Here is a 19,177-nt window from a genome sequence, read left to right on the forward strand (position 1 = left end):
GTGCAGCCAATGAGCTGCGGCGAATAATTTGGGTCCTTCAAGTAGATGACAAAGACTTCAGGATAAGAGTGTGATTTTTGTTTTGCTACTTGGCTGCTGCATGTACAAAATTGGATCTGAAGCTCAAAAGACGCTGTTACAGGATTCACAAAAGGCATACAAAAACAGCTGATCTACTTTTAGCTTGAGTTAATAACAGGCCCAAAGTGTGAAAATGGGGACACTTGTCCTTTTTCACTGAAAGAAACTTGTGATAAGTCTGTACTTCAGTGAAGAATTGTATGTACCTAATTGTTCTCCTTCTGCTTCCTTGGAACTGTTGAAAAGCTGGTTGATTAAACATCAGCATGAAATCTCTTTTTTGGAACTGAAGTGATTTTTTTTTTACTCCATTTTCAGGTTGCAATTTAAAAATATTCCTTCTCTCTTGCGCAGTTCCAACTCCCACAGCCCATCTCCTCCCAGCAGCTCCAACGCCTACAGTCTGCTGAGCTCGGAGCAGGACAACCCTTCAACCAGCGGCTGCAGGTTAGCTCAATGACTACCCCTGCTGTCAGGATCAAGATCTTTATTTAGTCTGTTTGTAAGAGTCCCTTTTCATTAGCGCTATGAGTGACTCTCGGTTGTTTTCTTGTCGGTCTCGCAGTAGTCAGGAGTCTGCGAAAGCCAAGAACCAGAAGGAAGTGCTTAAAACGCTGAAGGAGCTCAAACTCCACATGCCAGCGGACAAGCAGCACAACAGCAAGTCGACCACACTGAGCGCGCTGAAATATGCCCTGCGCTGTGTGAAGCAAGTGGAAGGTCTGTTGCAGATAACATCCTCTCTGCCTTCTTCGTGCTTTCCGATTGTTTTTTATCAACAATTTCTATTTGCCTTCATGAGATTATAAAGAGGTAATGGCCTGTAAAATTTGGCAGAAATTTTACAAGCCATTACTGTTTATAATGTACAGTATCAGCTACATACTGATACTGTACATTATATACAGTGTAATATATATGTATACTGTATATGTTAATAACAGGCATGCATATAAACAGCTATTTATCCAGTGTAGTTGTTCAGTAGGACAGTTCTTCAGTTATTAAACGTTTTATCATTTTCATTATTAAAAAATGTCCTTGGCATCAGTGTCGTGGGCGTCTTGGAAGACAATCCTCTCTGTGTTGTATGATGACCAAATTTGGTCAAAATCACTTCATCATTTTTCTTTCAGCGAATGAGGAGTACTACCAGATGATGATGGTCAATGACAGTCAACCCTCTGGCCTGGATGTTTCTTCTTACACCATAGAGGAGATAGACAGCATCACTTCAGAGTACACCCTCAAAAACAACGTAAGACCAAGTCTTTAATTCCCCCCCCCCAACTGGTGCGCGTCACAGGTTAAAGATTTTTTTTTTTTTGTGGCATCCACAGGACATTTTTGCAGTGGCGGTTTCCCTGGGCACAGGAAAAATCATCTATATATCTGACCAGGCTGCCTCCATCCTCAACTGTAAAAGAGATGCGTTCAAAGACTCTAAGTTTGTGGAGTTTCTGATGCCGCAGGATATCAGTGTGTTCTACAGCTTCACCACCCCTTACCGCCTGCCCTCCTGGAGCATGTGCACCGGAGCAGGTACCAAGAGCTACATGTCTCTCTCCAAACCACAGGCTAAGATCAGATAATGTTCAATGTATGGATATTGTGTTGATGTTTCAGAGACATCAACAAAATACTTTGAAAGTCCATTCATTTTATTATATGTATGCAAATCAATTTAGACTCTAATTTAGACAACACTGACTTGCTGTTTTCTACATTTTTCCATTTTGTTACATGTGATAGCCACCCATTGTTCTTGAATATATTAAAAATGCCTTCAGACTTATTGTCACACACAGAATAGAATAGAATAGAATAGAATAGAATAGAATAGAATAGAATAGAATAGAATAGAATAGAATAGAATAGAATAGAATAGAATAGAATAGAATAGAATAGAATAGAATAGACGTCTTAGTGCAATTAGTGGTGCAGAACTTTATTTTGGGTATGAGGATAAAGGGAACGGAATAAAAATGCATGTTTTTAGATTTTTATTTGCAAAACATTTTCAAAACTGTGTAACATTTCCTCAGCTTGTGGTTATAACATGACAGAATATGAAAAGGTAAATATATTTTTTTATAATTTAGAAGAAACTGAGGTCTTTGTTCAAAGTGAATGATTAGAGAAAGAATATATTATAAATTGAAGCTTGTAGGGACCCAAAGGAATTTAAAATATACCTCCATACATTAGAAAATCTTCAAATTATCATCTAAATGCTGCAGCTTTAGATTAGGGAAATATATTATGCATTTGACCCCCTTTCATTTATTACATATTCAATGTGTGCAGGGCCAGGTTTCTCAGTGTTGCTTTTTGATGCATTTATTCAGACGTGATGCATCTGCTTTTGGCTGCATCCTGTGTGGATTGTATTCCCTTTGAATTTACAGGACTTTTCTTTTCCTGTTTCAGATCCGTCTCCTTCTGACTGTATGCAGGAGAAGTCCTTCTTCTGTCGTATCAGGTGTGTTTTGCATCAGTTCATGCACAACAGGCCATCTGCTGCTCGTATTTGTGTGTTAGTTTTATTCATTCATTTAATTCCACTGCGGATGTTTCTCAATTTCTGTATGAGGTCACATTCATGCAGGCCATAATAAGATGCTTCTTCTAGGTTAACCTGGAAGAAGCATTTTTATGGAGAAACAAAAAAAAATAATAAAAAGAATTACATTTGTTCTGGTGATTGGATTTTTCCTATTTTTGAAGGTCCAAAATTTAAGTTTTGTTTCTTTTATTTTCCTCCTGTCTGAAGTGAAAATTTGCTCAATACTACCCCCCTGTGTTCGATTTGCAAACTTAGAGTAGATAATTTTATGACATAGTGGACTGAAACATGCTGTTCTTTTCTTGGGTTAACTCATTGCTAAATTATTGTTCTGATATTCAGTGGCGGAAACGAGTTCGAGGGTGATTTGCGGTACTATCCGTTCCGCATGACCCCTTATCTGATGAAGGTGCAGGATATGGCTCATGATGAAGACCAGTTCTGCTGCCTCCTGCTGGCTGAGAGGGTTCACTCTGGATACGAAGGTAAAAATGCTGCTCTGACCAGAATATTAGCATACAAATATCTGAGTTATTATTATTGTTTAAATATCAACAATTTCAATTATTTTCCGAAATTTGCTTGCAGCTCCCAGAATTCCACCTGATAAGCGCATTTTCACCACCACACACACTCCAAATTGTGTATTTCAGGATGTGGACGCGAGGTAAGGTTTCAGTGGACTTTGTGTACGCTTACAGTGCCTTGCAAATCTTTTAATGCCTTTTGAAGATTTTCACAATGAGTCGTTTTACAACCAAGTACATATTCTTGGTGATTTCATGTGATAGAACAGCACAAAGTAAAATCAAGCCAATCTTATTTATAAAGTTCTTTAAAAACAACAAACACTAAATACAGTTCTGAAAATAGTAGGTATAAAAATAATAAAGATTAACAAAAAAAAAAACAATAAAACTAATGTAAAAGCAAAAAGTAAGAATATATATAGAAGATGTACATCAGGAAAACTATAAAAATTACTAAATAAACTGTTCCATAACTTTGAAGCTGCAAAAGCAAATCCCCTTTGCTTTAAAAGTGGCAAAGTGAAAGGAAAGAAAAGGTTTTAGGTTGGGGCTTTAACTGGACCAAGCTTAAACAAGAATATTCTGAAGTATTTCAGTGTAGCTCTGGCTGTATGTTTAGTGTCATCATCCTGCTGTAAGGGGATATCCACCCCTCAACAACAAATCTTTAGCAGCTTTGTTGCTCTTTTCTTCTTCTACTTTGTTTTAGTCTATTATGTTCTGCTTGTAATGTGACAAAATAAAATAAAAAACCCTAAAGGCCATTTTATTTTGTAAATACTAAATATGTAACACTAATAGAGGGAATCTTTTCATGTTGTGTGTCAGGGCCGTTCCTCTCCTTGGCTACCTCCCCCAGGACCTCATCGGTACTCCGATTCTTTTCCACCTGCATCCCAATGACTGGCCCGTCATGTTGGCCATTCATAGGAAAAGTGAGTCTACAGATCAAACAGATCTAGCATCAGCTATGTGTACGCCAAGATCTGAGTTTTAATTCTTCATATTTTGTACTCCAGTCATACAGTATGCAGGGCAACCGTTCGACCACTCGTCCATCCGCTTCTGTGCTCAAAATGGAGAATACATCGTCTTGGATACCAGCTGGTCCACCTTCGTGAACCCCTGGAGCAAAAAGGTTTCCTTTGTTATCGGGAGGCATAAAGTTCGCATGTGAGTACTGCTCATGTTTTCTGTACTGAAGACAGTTTTTACTGAAGCTCTTTATAGAAAAGTTTTTGTCAGATTTTAAACTTTCATGTAAGTCATTAACTGTTGACGTGTTTTTCCACCAGGGGCCCGATGAATGAGGACATTTTCATGGCTCCGGTCTCATGCACGGGCCACATGAAGAATATGGACTCAGATATCCAGGAAATAACAGAGCAGATTCATCGACTTTTGCTGCAGGTGAAAGAAGATGGCCACCTAACAGTATTGTGCAAAAGTCTGCAGACTTTCTTTCAATCCTCTAAAGCACATATGTCAGAGTCAAGGCCCGCGGGCCACATCCGGCCCGCGAGATGATTTTCTACGGCCCCTGGGATGATCTTGATTTATTATTAGAACCGGCCCGCAGCAAGCCGGCACCCCGTCTGAAAAAATGCGAGATGCACCCCCCCCCCGTTCGATCCTCACAACGCGCACCCCCGTTCGATCCTCACAACGCACCCCGTTCGATCCTCACGCAACCCCACCCGGTCCGAAGGAAATTTACGAAGGCTTGGGCCGGTCCGCTGCACTAGACCAAATGCGTCATTTAAAAAAATCTCAATGAACATTCGATCAGTCCGGCCCTCGGCTTGTAGCTAAATTTTTTATTTGGCCCTCCGTCCATTTGACTTTGACACCCCTGCTCTAAAGAAGCCTTGAATAATAGTTCATTAGGCTTTCTGGAGATCTTTAGAAGTTTCTCTTTGGACTTTCAATTGTAATTTTAATCAAGCAGCTAAAGATAATCCAATATAACAAGTCCTTAGGATTTAGGTTTTGTTTCAGATCTTTGCTGGATTTTATGGCTATTTCTTTAAGACTTGACTTTCAGATACAATTAATCTACATTAAATAGTTGTTTATCCTTATCTGTCACCCTCAAAATGCTTAAATGTAAGTTGATGACAGTCAAGGGGTTAATAGATCACTAGAAAGTCTGATTTTGGAGCAAATTCTAAATAATGGTGTATAGATTATAGCGATAAAGCAAGCAGTATTCCAAGAAAGATTAAAACTCAGTAATTTGGGTGCAAAAAAGACACATTTTGAGATATGACACCATCTCTTTATCTTATTGTTTTTAAACTTTTTGTTCTTCCCTCTCCATCCTTGATCAGCCGGTTCACAACAGTGGGTCGAGTGGTTACAGCAGTCTTAATAGCAATGAGTACCTTCAGGGCATGACCTCCTCCTCTAGTGAGAGCCTGAACAACGGTAAACAAGAAAAAGGCCAAGAAAAGGAAGGAGAGCAGAGCAGCAAAAGCAGACCTGTGAGTAAAACTGCACATGCCTGTCTGATTTCACAGCACATTTTTTTTGCTACATCCCTGAAACCACTTAACTGCAAAGTGAGCTTAGGAAGCAACTCATTGGTACAATTTCTTCCAAAGCGTACTTTTCAGGAAATTTGCAAGGGAATTCATCTTCAGAAGCAGCAGACGGCAAAATCAGAACACAAACGAAGCAATACCAGTAAGTCATTTTTTAAAATAATCCAGTGATTGTCACATTTACGTCTTTATTCAGAAACTAATTGTTGGTCTTTCTCTGCTAGTGTCAGGACAGAACAGCCAGGCGGTTGTACGTCTCAAAGACTCAGCTCCCCCGATCAGCTGGAGGGAGACCACCGCTGCGGACAGTCGAGTCTCTTTTCATGAGGAGCTTGACCTCAACAATCAGACTGTCTGCTCCTACCAGCAAATCAGCTGTCTAGACAGTGTTATCAGGTATACAGATAAAAATGGGCACTTTGACAAGCCAAGGTTTATTCAGCATAAAAAGAAGTTACCTATTGATCATTTTTTAAAACCAAAGGTTTTTAGTTTACCAAAAGTATTCTCTCAGTAAAACGCATTGAAACATTCTATTGAATCAAAAGATTCAAGAATTGTGATCTTCTCTGACCTGTTCTAGTCTACACTCCAGCAAGGAAACAAAGTCTCAAACATGAACCATCTTAAAAACATGATACTTTGGTTCTCCTTAATATTGCTGTTAACTAGCTCGTGATCATGATATCAGTGTTGTGACTGGCTCCTGCAGGTACTTGGAGAGCTATAATGTTCCTGTCGTCATGAAGAGAAAATGTCAGTCATCCTCCAACACCACCTCCTCTAACTCTGATGAGGATAAACAGAAGAAGTCACATGCTGTGCAGATCTCTGAAGGTATGTGCTGCTGCCGACCAACTAATAGATCAGATTTGCTACCTCTCCAAACAACACAAGAAGTTCTTTTGAGGATTTCACACTTTTTCCTGTGAACTTCTCATTCTCTATCTCTCTCAGCCGTCTCTCAAATGCCGGTGCCTTATCTGCAGCTGTTGTTCTCTGTTCTCTTTGGCAGAACCAACCTTATCGAAGGATCAGTCGCGTATTTCTGCTTTGAATCATCCTCACAAAAAGACCAGTGACCCCGCCACTGCGGTAGTGGGCACTTCGATGCCCCTACCAGTGCCAAACAAACCAGAAAGTGTGGTGTCCATTACCAGCCAATGTAGCTACAGTAGCACTATAGTGCATGTTGGGGACAAGAAACCTCACCCAGAGTCAGGTACAGTGGAGAGAAAAACCTCCAGCCAGAATCTCTCTATTACTCAACATGTTTACACTAAACACTTCTGGTGACAAAGACAAAGAATGTCTATATGCTGGTGATGTAATAAGTAATTGTTTTACTTGTTTTATCTTATTTTCTCAAAAAGATCCTATCCTCTGGTATCATTTACATACCACTTTTTTTTACTATGTAAATTGCATAAAAACAACAAAAAAGGAAAAGATAAAAAGGCATGTTTTTGCAAAGCATCTTAACATGCATGTGTAGATATTGCTTACTGCAGGAAGACCCTTGGACACAGACATTTATTTTGTCTTTGTACTTTAGTTTTCACAAGCTTTTCCAGGATATACACAGTCTTTGTCACCAGAATTATCTTGACCTTAATCTAAAGACTAAAGCTGCTGTCACACTGTTTCTTATCTTGCCACTTATGTTAGTGTATCTAAAAACATTTTTTTTAACATGAGTTAAAATGTGAACTAATGAGGACCACTTGGTGGAAAATCCCTTCATGTCATACATATGAAGATTTTTTTGTTGTTTTAGACGAGCTACAATTATTAGGATGGATGGTGTCTGAGTGTCCCTGCATGGCTATCTAGTCATTAATAGAAAATGGATCCAATTCCCTGCTATATCAATCATTTTAAGCATTTAGCATGCTGATTTGAGTGAATCCTCACCATATAAGGCATCTACAAATTGTGATATGGGATTATTTGCTGATGTTGGGTTAAATAATTGGATCAATGGTGGCACAGTTATTAGACCTGTTGCCTATGATCTTGGACTTTGCATGTTTTTTTGTTACATGCATGGCTTGTTTCCTGGTGCACCAGGTTCCCCATACAGTACAAAAACATTAATTGGACAGACTTAATGGGGATTTAGTCATGCAAATTTGTTTGCCTGTTGGCTGTAACTTGTGTTTTAATCCATCCATCCATCTGATCTTTGAACAGGATAGTTGGTGCATGTTTGTTATGTGTGGGATAAAATAAAATGGGCTTGCCGAAGGCACCATTCATGCAGGAACCACCACTGACCGTTGAAACCCCTAGAAAGGCAGATATGCCATAATGTGACAGGAGTATAAAAATCACAAATAACACAATTGGCAGCTCATTTTTATCTCCAAGTTCATACAGTTTTTAATGTTACAGTGCAAAGCTAGGTTTTGGGTCAGATAGCCATGCCACTTCATCCTATGTCTGCAGCTTAAAAGGAACTGAGTTGAATGCAGGGAACGTACATGTAAGTCTGGGTGAAGGCTCAAGTGTTGGGAAGATATTCAATCTGATGGCTTCAGACTTGCTGACTGGTAAATGATCCCGGCCTCTGAAACTTATCACCAGTCACTATCACTCAGCACAATGTAACATGAACAAAAAAAATATATAAATTCACAAAGAGCGCATATGTGCAGCTCTGCAATATTTCTAAAGATCTAAAATGAGATCTTGAAATAAAGTAAATATTGTCACAGTTTCATTTTTTTTCTTTCCATTGTGGAACAGAAAAGCCAAAGTGTGCAGTTGTTTGTGTTTATTTTAACTTCCAGCAGCAGATACCCCATAGAGAGGTTTCTGCTTTTGTATAATATCCTGACACATCATTTGTTTAGCATTAATTATAGGTTAGAGTTTTGCATATTTAGTACGATTACCACTTGGGTTATCAGTATTGTTGCTTAGATGTCATGTGTCATTTGTGATTTTGGTTAAGAGCAGCTAAGTCGTGAAATGTCAGAAAACCTGTTGGTAAACCTGTTATCGACTCGTCTTTACTTTGTTTGTCACCATTGCAGATGGTTAGTAGCTTCTTCACATAATACAGCAAGTAAATGTTCCTGTCTCATTGTCATCCATGCAGAGATCACAGAGGATGTACCTGTTGCAGGAGATATGCCAGAATCCAGCCAGAACATCAACACTCCTCGTCCAGTTTCACCTCCTAGTCAGGAGATGGAGTCCTACAAGAAACTGGGTCTGACTAAGCAGGTGCTGGCAGCTCATACGCAGAAGGAGGAACAGACCTTTCTCTGTCGCATTCGAGAGCTTCGAGGACTCACTCCCCACAAAGCAAACGGCTCCCTGCCCCTGGACCAGCAAAGAGATGAACGCACCGTCACTGGTAACACTAAACAACACGGTTAAATAATGGCTAAATAGCTTTTCAGACTAGTTTTATTCCTCAGATGCACAGGGCTTTGCTAAACCGCTTACCACTCCTGGAAATCTGTTTATCCACAGTCTTGCTAACTAACCTGAGTGTTCATGGCAGACTCCATGAACAAAGGTTGTTGTGAACCATTTGTGGTGTAGCAGAGCGAAACGGTTAGGCTGTGAGCAGCAAGTACGTGAGGATGATTGAGAGCACTAAGACCCTCCTCCTGGCTCTGATTGGTTGTCACTGACCAAGTGGTGTATTTCCACATCACAGTTATTCATTACTTTTTTGCTGATTTGTGGTTGTAATACGACAAAATGAGAAAAGGTTCAAAGCATGTGAATGTTTTTGCAAGTGTATTTCATTTGCATTCATTCTTTTAATCTGGTAACGTCAGGTCTTTACAAAACAAACTTCTTAATGGTAAATATTTCAAACTGAAAAATACAAATAGTTGTATTAACCATAAATGATGGCCGGTTATGAAGAGACTCTCCTGATGTCGGTGTTGACAAGTTGGCTGGAGACCAAAGGAGACGTTGATTAATTGGTTTAAATGTAAAAACAAATTACACGTTCAAGTGTCAGAAGCCAAAAATAATGGTTTTTCTTCAAATTGCTTTGTTTCTAAACATTTCCTTCATCAATCTACAGCTGCACACACTGTTCAGCCCAGAAAGCAAGAAGGTCAGAGACCAGAGCGGATGTCCCGCCGAGGAACACGAAACAAGAAGACCAAAACCAAGAGAGCAAAGCTTCTCACTTCTCCAAGCACTGAGGCTGCCCCTCACAAGGAGCGACAGCCACAGCAGCCCCCTCCTCATCCTCAGACAAACCAGAGCCATACGCAGACCCCAGTATCTCCATCTAATGCCTCACAGCCCGCCTTCCCTGCACCATATCCTGTCATGCTGCCAGGCTACCCAATGCAGATCTACGCCAGAACAGATTCTGCGTTTTCACGCACTGAAGCTCCACTACAAGACTTGGGGAATAATCAGGGTGTCCAACTCCCTTTGTTGTCCCCAGGCACTCAGCCTGCCCCCGTAATCTCCCATATGGTCACACCTGTTATGGCTTTTGTGCTGCCCAACTACTTATACCCTTCAGTTGGACATCCAGTGTATCAGGTAGACGCCGGGGGTGTCCCAATGCAAGCGCAGCCTTTTGATCAGACTGCTTTCCCAAGCCATGCCGCCTTTGCAACCCCACCTTTCATTAACGGTCAGAACCAGCTCAACCCAACGTTGGCATCCTACCTGTCTCCACCTGTCTACTTCCCTTCCTCCCCTGACACCCCAAAGCCCCCGGAGGAAGGCCACTCCTGCTCCTCCACACCACAGTCTGGTGAAAGTGAAGGTCAGACGTCCCCGCCTCTGTTCCAGTCCCGCTGCAGCTCGCCTCTGAACCTGCTGGAGCTGGAGTTCTCTGTGGACAGGCAGGACAACGCGCCTCATGCTTCAGTAGGACAAGGGAGTAACATGGCTGAGAGGGAGAAAGGAGCAAGCGCCAGTAAAGCAAAGGAGAGGGAGATGAAAGAGGTAAACAGATTGAAAGAAAGAGAGGAAAAGTTCTTGTATGTCATTGTGTTGTCCTCAAGTCTTTCATTGTTTCTGACTGATGTTCTTCATGTGTGACCTCTAAAAATTTCAAATGATGTCCCCCTAATATATTGAGCTATATGCCTCGTTTTCCCATTAGGGATTTGTTCCCCTCACTACCTAGATTCTTATACTACCAGCAATAAACTGACAGTTTCTTTAATTTGTATTGCAATGTGTAAAATCCAGTGAGCTAAGACTCCTTAGATGAATTGTGGCTTTGGGTGTTAATGATACTATTATCCCTTACACCCTTTAGCCCTCTCTCAGTCTACTTGGTCCACCTGGACCATTGTATTTCCAACCCACATCCTGTGTCTGTGAGCGTTTGTCTTGGGATAAAGTGTGGTCTAGGCTTGGGGCTGGCAGCAGAGAGGTAGGCAAATCCTCAGAAAAACTCCATATTCTTTAAATCCCATTCCTTCCAGATTCCATGTCAATTCTAAAAGCTTGTTTTTTTATGATCATGTGTCACTTGTATGTTAACCTGCAATGCTTTCACTTTTTCAACAGATAGCTAAGACTGAAAGTATTAAACGCAAAAGCAGTAAAAAAAAAAAAAAAAAGAAAACGGTTAAATTCTGTGGGTTTGCAGCTATACTTAGACTTTATAACATTTCTTTCTGCAAGCTGACTGTGAAATACGGTCTAAGCTAAATTTAAATCTGAAGCACAGAGCTTTACAGAAATGTTCACAAACATCCATGTTTTGTTTTTGATTGGGAATTTGTAGACATTTCTAGTAAAATGATAAATGCTTTTAAAATTGCTGTATGCAGATCTTTTTAGCATATGATCAGTGTGGAGGATTTACCCAGAAAAAGGTCCATGTGGGAGGTTGTCCATTTTACCAGGAGCTTTTGCATGAAATGTATTGGCCAGAATGTGCTGACGATTTTGAATTTGTTTAATTTTTGCCACTTCGGTAAGGAAAATGTGTGGATTGAACAGAACGTGGATGACAAAACAGTATTGATCACTTTCCAATTTAAGCTCAGAGCAAATATACACTCCAAATAATGATCTGTCTATACAAGCTGGCTATAAAATGTATTTTTTCTATCAACATGGATTTTTAATTAGCTGTTGTCTGCTGTCTTTGCAATCAAATCACCTCTTTACTTTCTGAAATTTTTCAATGATCAAGTGTCACCATGCAAAACTCTGAATGCATGGTGTTCATATTATTAACTAATATTTTTTTGCAATCCAAGCAGTTCTTTGTAATATGCTATCAGATTCATTGATGCTTTGATAATGATGAATTTGCGATATATTGTGCAGCACTGATTCGGTTTCACTGTGTGGCCTTGGTCTTTCCTCTCCATCCACTTTAGAAATAAAAAAACAATAAATTTACTCTAACAAAATCTTTTTTATGCTCTTACAGTTACAACTGTCTCTGTGCATTAAAGAGACTCTACATAGATTGAAAAAAGTGTAACTGCAGTGGCAAAATCTCAGCTCTTTTTAAAAAAAAATGGATAAATGGCCATGGTATAAAAGACCAGTTGGGATGGCGACGTCATGGTCGAGCAGAAACATATTCCCAGTACCGAGAGTTAGAGCATTATTAATACCAGTGCTGTAATATCTGTGTTTTTCTGCAGAGGAGCGATGAAGGTAACAACAGTGATGTCATCTCAACATCAAGCGACATGCTGGACATCATCCTTCAAGAGGACTCCTGTTCAGGCACCGGCTCAGCCACCTCTGGCTCCCTGGGCTCTGGCTCCAACGGCTTTGGGACTTCAGCAAGCGGGATGTCCAAGAGCAGGACGTCAGCCAGCAGCGCCTCGGCCAGTGGGGCATCAAGCAGTTTTTCAGGTCTGCATTCAAACGTCGGCTTCAAAGAAAAGCAAACAAAAAACACCCTCTGCCAGGGGTGGTTGCTAAAACGATTGTAGCATGCAGAGAATAAAACATTAAAGTCGACATAAGAGGCTTTTTTATGATTAACTCGTTTGTCATAAAAATATGTTGGTCTTGGCTTTTTTTCCAGGAAGTAACAACAGCAGTAAATACTTTGGCAGTGTGGACTCATCGCAGAGCAGCCAGAAGCACAAACGCCTTCTTAGGAGCAGTGAGGAAAGACCAGCGGAGACAGGGCTCCTCAAGTGTGTCCTGCAGGACCCCGTCTGGCTGCTGATGGCCAACACAGAGGAGAAAGTCATGATGACCTATGAGCTGCCCTCGCGGTGAGTCGAAGGACAGGCGCAGCCAGCGAGGAATAGGAAGGAGGTTCTTGTTATCACTGTGGTTTGAAACTTAAACAGCCTTTGGTTGGATCAGAAATGCAAGGAAATATCCAAACATTTTAATTTCTTCTTTGTGGTGTAGCTCTTTGATTATAGCATAAGATGTATCCGGGTAACAGATCAACAAATAAACAAATTGGGCTGAACTTGAGAAAAAAAAAAAGGACTACTGATGTGCAATAAGCAGTAGGAGAAACAATTGTCACCTTGTTTCCAAATGTCGAGAATTAGAGTGATTTAATGTAGAAATGCATAGAAAAGAGAGCATAAGAGAAGCCTGGCAGAGCAAAAGATTTAAAAGACCCTGGAATGAGAACTAGCGAGAGATGTCAGTAAAAACTACCAAGACACAAAGCAATGGTCAGGAATTGTTCTCACAAATACGTTGATGAACAGATCTCTGAAAAGAAATGGATCGAAAGGGTACAATAACACTCTACTTGTGAAAAAAAAAACAAAAAAAAACAAATGACAACACTATGTTTTTGCTGGTGAAGGACGATCTCCAGACAATTAGAGTGAGCGCCACTGACTGACCTGCACATAGACCTGACTTGAATCCCCTGAAAATAAGCAGAGTGAACTGAAGATGAAGGTCGAGCCAAAAGGCCATTCAATCGGACTAAAACTGAAAGAACTGCTAAAGAAGAACAGGCTGGGATTCCTAAGGAGAATAAATGTATTCCTTTTTCTTATTTCTAAGGGCAAATTAACAAAACAAACTCAGCAAAAATAAATAAAGGAAGTCCACAAAAACTTTGTTCAAAAGTTGTAGCTTTTTTCAAACAATAAAATTTTCATGTTAACTTTGTCCTCTAAGCTTTTGACTTCTATTAGACCCTGACTGTGCAAACATTTCAGAGTTGTCACCTTCTACAGATTCTAAATATTCTAAATATTGACCATGTCCTAAATAAAGCAGTGTTTTTACTTCTGTCTTCACAAGAGTTGCAAATATGTCAATAATAAAATTACATTGCATACCTTATACATTTACACTCTATTATTACAGTGTTTAATTTAAAGTAGGACATGAATCTGATTAACGTGGAACCAGTTCTGTTCATAGCATCCCTCTCTGTCCAGTAGTGAAAGCTTTAGATTTAAAGAAATTTGAATCATTTAAACCTGCTGTAGGGACATTAGTTAACCAGTAGATGGCAGCCCAATGTTAATGCTGACATTGGTTCAGTTTTAGTTGGTTTTCACTGCAGGGATGCTTCAGCAACTTACACACAAAATGATAAAAATGGGATTCTGATATTTTGAGTGTTTTAAGTTGTTCATGATTTTATGTTTTCTTATGTCAACTTCCCTTGTAATGATTATGTGTGTATTCCTGTGTTGATCTACAACACATGGTGAAAAACCGCTGGGGAGAAACTTAAGCCACTTAAGGCTGATGGATAATGTTACAAATAAAAATGTCATGTATGGAATAAATCTGTAATTCAAAACAGGTGATGTCAGTAAATATTTGTAATGATTCCTTAGTATAAATGTATCAACAAAAGAAGATTGTTACTGAATAAATGTATGCCGCAAAAATATGCAGAGGTTCCCTTTGGTGTTTCAATACATTCATTAGACGTTTTTTGACTATATTAGATGAAATATATATGAAATGATACTCTACATTATAGTAACTATACATGTCAAAGAATAAAGGACAGATTGAAGTAGAATCTCTACATCCTAATCTTCTGACCATCAAATGATTCTGTGTGGTTAAGGATTTAGTTTTTAATGACATTTTACAGCAAAACAATGCAGGATTACATTAAACAAATGCGTTTCGCATCTGTAACAACTAAAAGCTGTTATATATGTCATCTAGAGGGAGCGCTAAGTTCTCTGCACTAAGAAGCCTCTGTCATGAACCATAAGGAATGGAAATAGTCTATTCCAACTAGACTTTTTTTTGTTTGTTTTTCACAGAATGAGCACAATATTGTGATTCTTGAATCGTTAAGTTACATCATTCTCAGTAACTTAACGATTCTCTGATGTCTTTTACTTATTCAAAGTTTACTTCCTCTTCAGCTTTAATGCACCTGTTAAAGCAGATCTAAATGAATTTTTATATATGTTGACAAGAAAGCTGCCGCTGTCTATATATAAGAGAAAACCGAAGAATGATTGTTTACCCAACTTTTGCAACTTTTTTTTTTTTTTTTTTCGTGTGTCTTCCAGGGACATTGACAGAGTGCTGGAAGAAGACAATGAGAAGATAAGGATGCTGCAGCAGTGCCAGCCCCACTTTTCAGTGGACCAGAAGAAGGAGCTGTGCGAGGTCCACCCCTGGATAGAGAAGGGAGAGTTACCCAAAGCCATCAACGTTGAGGTAGAAAATAACTTCTGTTTCATTTTAACACATACTGCTCCTATTGGCATAACTTTGAAAAGCTTTTATAATTGTTTTTTTTTTGCTACTTTTCCTGTCGCAATATGGTTCCAACTTGTAGTTTGTGGTAGTTATAGTCATTTCTATGATGTAAATTGAGAACATAAGAAGAAAAAAAGAGTCAAATGCAAAGCAATACAATAAAACAGCTGAAAGCTGAAACTTAGGCATTGATGCATAAAACAATGACTATTATCAACCTTTCCTGTATTTATATGTTTTGTGTGTCTAAACTTCACTCCTTCATTTAGGATTTAAACACATTTGTGACTTCCAGGGATGCACCTGGTGTGACAACACCTCAGAGACTGCGTCAACAGTTGGAGCAGAAGACCAGCCAGATTTGGGAGTGGGTGATACAGAGATCGGGGAGGACTGCTGCCCAGAGAGGCTCAGAGGCCAACCTTTAACCTCTGACCTGGTCTCCTGCCACTCAGGTTCTCCTTCAAACTGCAGCCCACGGGCAGAAGAAGCAAATCAACAAGAGTTTTAAAGAAACTGCTGCTCTGCTGTAAAGAAGAAGCCGCCTTAGATGAGCCGTTTTGCTCTGCGTTGCAGTACAATCTGCATTTGTAAAATGTGAACGTCTGTGGTGATTAATTTCGTTTTATTTTTAGCTGCATTAAGCAGGGTCCCTTAGTTGCTTCTGGGATAAAGGCCGAGCTTTCTGACTTTGTGTGTTTAATGATTTGCCTTCTTTCGCATATCGCAGTGTGGCACCTTGAAAGAATTTCATGCACTGACTATAGGAGATAAAACATGTGACAAGGGAACAGAACAATGTTCACAATCGTGCTCAAAGCATGACAACAGATGCCAAGCAAACACATGCCAGACTGTGAGACAGTTAATGAAATCAGTATTTCAGGATATTTTCCCAGTTATGTTTGGTGAGGTGAAAAAAGGGTGGAGTTTTTTTTTTGTTATTGTTTTTTTTTTCTTTTTCTTTTTGTTAGCAACAAATTACTTAGGTTCTGTTGTTATTCATTCTCATAAGGTACCGGATGAGCATATGTGCACTCTTTTGGTGCTAAAAGGAAGAATTATTGGTATTCTTTAGCAGCTACAATTGCTCAAACTCAGTTTTGGAACTGGGAAATTCAAACTTGTTAAGCTATCCATCATTTCACTCCCTTCTCCCCCACATAAAAACATGCTCTGATTATTCCCTTTAGTGGAGTAACGTGCGGTCCAACAAATCTGACATAAAGGCCAGCTATTCATAATATATTTGACCTTATTTGGTTATTTAAGAAGCTCCAGACCGAACGTCAGCCCGGTTTGTTTTTTATTGATGGTTTATCCGGCACTGTGTACATTATTGAAGCTGAGAGCAAGCTGGGCCATGGTAGTAAAATGAGAATAATGGGAGGAAAGTGTGCAATATTTCCTTCTGAAATGCCATAAAGTAGAAACCATATCATAAAATTATATGTAATCCTGCAGTATTTATTAAGTTGATAATAATATTTTAACAGGATATGACTGAGCATGTGCACAATGCTGCTTTTACTCGGTTGTAGTGTTTCAAAAATATTTTGTTTTTCTTCGGAGCCTTGTGTTACCAAACTGTGCTTGATGTGGGTTTGGCATATTTTAGTTATTTGTTTCTTATGAAATGCATCAATTGCTTTAGATGTGAAATTCTTATTTCTTTGCACGTGTTAACCTTTGGAAAAGTCTTTGAGTATATATATTTATATATGTATATATTTTGCATACATGCTTTTTGAAAAGTACATAATGCATTTCTTAGAAAAAAAAAAACTAAATTAAAAAACAGACAGGACCAAGAAGACTAATGCTGACAAAACTTCAGCATTAGTCTGAATCAGAAAGGGAAAAATAACTGTGTTTTTGTTTACAGTGGATAAGGTTGGTAGAGTAAGAGATGACACCAGCTCATTATAAGCCAAAAACCTGAAATGTTTGTTATTATTTTAGAAACTTAAGATGCCTGGGGTTTTTTATGTTATAATTTCACATGAGAATCCATGCTATTTCTCTATAACTTTTCTGAATGTGTCATTAGTCTGTCTGCTATTTCAGCAGGCTCATCAAGTACCTTTCTTTTTCGTGTCCTTATTTTTTCTTGGTTCAATGAAATTAAATATTTTCTTGACATAAAATGTTTCATTGTTTTGCGTATTACCTACGTCAGTTTCACATCCACATATCATTGCCTTTTGTTTAATTCCCTGTATGCACATTTTTGTTAGTGTGACATTTATAAAACAGTAAAAGTTTTGTTGTAATTAAAAGATTGATATATATAGTTAAATACCAGGGCTGGTTGTCCAAGCAAATTCAGTACAATAGCAGACTGCAGGACCCTAAAGAAAACCTCTGAAGCCTTCAGATGTTGTCACAAAACAGCAAGTTGAAGATGCTCACAAATGTGAGACAGCAGGTCTGTCCAATCTGAAAGATACTGAACAAGTTCAGGAGGCAACATTTGTGCTGTAAAGGTCAGGCTAAAGAAAATTCAGTCAAAGACCTGAACTTCTGGGATAACATTTAACACAACAGATCATGATGCATATCAGGAGAAAAACTTTATAGTTACTGTGAAGAATGGAGGTGAAAGTGTCATGGTTATTAGCTAACAAAGTAACCGAATACACCAAAAATTCTACCGTCAAGGGTGTCAGGGAAGAAAGTATGATATGTGAGATAGAACTGGACTCGGAAACATCACAATGGCCCTAATCATCCCATAACTCCACGGGTCAAAGAGCAAAAAAGTGGAAACTCCTGTTAGAAGCCCAGACTTTGATCTCATTGAGAAGCTCTCGGGTCACTCAAAGGGGATTAAGATTACCCTTAAAATGTCTCAGAGATGAAGGTGAGGAGTTGCGCAAACATTCCTCAAACCAATGTCAGAGACTGACTTCTTACTCAGAATACACAGATGTGTTGACGTCTTTCAAGTAATGAACAAAACTAGTAGAACTTGCTGTGTAGCTATACTTTAATCACTTTCTTTGACAGATATGGCCAGAATTAAAAAACAAAACACACATTTGGGAACGTTTTGTTTTTTTTAAAGAACAGAAAGATTAATGGGGTGTACACAATTTTCAAATTGAATGAAAAATATGCACTTGTTTATTTGACTAAATGTTTGTTTAAAAGGCTTGGTGGACTTTGGACCGACGCCACGATGCAGCTGGTCGGATTGTCAAGGCCTTTGATCATGGTTTGACCACTGGATGGCGATAAAATGCATTAATATAAAAGAATGCGCCAATGACGCTTCGATTCATATTCAGATTAGGAAGGAGCATGCATAATGTTAAAGTGTTCCTGTCCTGTGGTTCTGACTTTCATTTGCCTGATGCAAATCGATGTTTGACTGAAAAGCTACGGAGACTACTCTGCTGTCAAGTCCTGACAGATCCACCACTTCAAAGCGGCCTTGTTCGCAGTCTTCTGCACTTTCACACCTCGCATTTCATACAAATACCAGCGTGGATTTGGCAGTTGCCTTAATCTGAAAGAAATGTGGAGTAGAACCAGGCTTTATTATTATTATTATTATTATTATTATTATTATTATTATTATTATTATTATTATTATTATTATTATTATTATTATTATTATTATTATTATTATTATTATTATTGTATGCATTCTTTTGGTGGCGTAAATAAACAAGCTATCTGATAGCTTGAGTTTGAAAAGTGCTTGATAAGAATGGCGCGTTACTTTAATTCCCCGTTCACACCTTCTACCCTGCATGTTAGGCTACAGATTTAGGACAAGGTGCAAATTGCTGGCCTGCTGCGCTTAT

The 19,177-nt window shown here is 39.0% G+C and overlaps 1 protein-coding gene across 7 annotated transcripts in view; it reads left to right on the forward strand.

The window, feature by feature from the left end:
* per2 (period circadian clock 2) overlaps positions 1-17,512 on the forward strand; it is a 31,122-nt gene extending 13,610 nt beyond the window's left edge. For 3 of the 7 annotated variants that reach the window (XM_044133761.1, XM_044133763.1, XM_044133762.1), the window contains 22 exons: positions 436-528; positions 647-801; positions 1,218-1,339; positions 1,422-1,623; positions 2,512-2,563; positions 2,990-3,132; positions 3,236-3,314; positions 4,006-4,112; positions 4,197-4,350; positions 4,473-4,587; positions 5,508-5,660; positions 5,781-5,862; positions 5,945-6,116; positions 6,433-6,557; positions 6,736-6,942; positions 8,824-9,084; positions 9,775-10,661; positions 10,981-11,097; positions 12,332-12,548; positions 12,724-12,919; positions 15,173-15,323; positions 15,661-17,512. In XM_044133761.1, the coding sequence (XP_043989696.1) occupies positions 436-528; positions 647-801; positions 1,218-1,339; positions 1,422-1,623; positions 2,512-2,563; positions 2,990-3,132; positions 3,236-3,314; positions 4,006-4,112; positions 4,197-4,350; positions 4,473-4,587; positions 5,508-5,660; positions 5,781-5,862; positions 5,945-6,116; positions 6,433-6,557; positions 6,736-6,942; positions 8,824-9,084; positions 9,775-10,661; positions 10,981-11,097; positions 12,332-12,548; positions 12,724-12,919; positions 15,173-15,323; positions 15,661-15,876 (4,006 nt within the window). In that variant the 3' untranslated portion in view covers positions 15,877-17,512. Of the gene's footprint in view, positions 1-435; positions 529-646; positions 802-1,217; positions 1,340-1,421; positions 1,624-2,511; positions 2,564-2,989; positions 3,133-3,235; positions 3,315-4,005; positions 4,113-4,196; positions 4,351-4,472; positions 4,588-5,507; positions 5,661-5,780; positions 5,863-5,944; positions 6,117-6,432; positions 6,558-6,735; positions 6,943-8,823; positions 9,085-9,774; positions 10,662-10,980; positions 11,098-12,331; positions 12,549-12,723; positions 15,140-15,172; positions 15,324-15,660 lie in introns of those variants that run through there. The other 4 variants (XM_044133765.1, XM_044133764.1, XM_044133766.1 and 1 more) reach the window with 4 other exon arrangements.
* Positions 17,513-19,177: the final 1,665 nt, after the last annotated feature.

The sequence above is a fragment of the Gambusia affinis genome, linkage group LG12, assembly GCF_019740435.1.
Source record: "Gambusia affinis linkage group LG12, SWU_Gaff_1.0, whole genome shotgun sequence".
Classification (NCBI taxonomy): Eukaryota; Metazoa; Chordata; class Actinopteri; order Cyprinodontiformes; family Poeciliidae; genus Gambusia; species Gambusia affinis.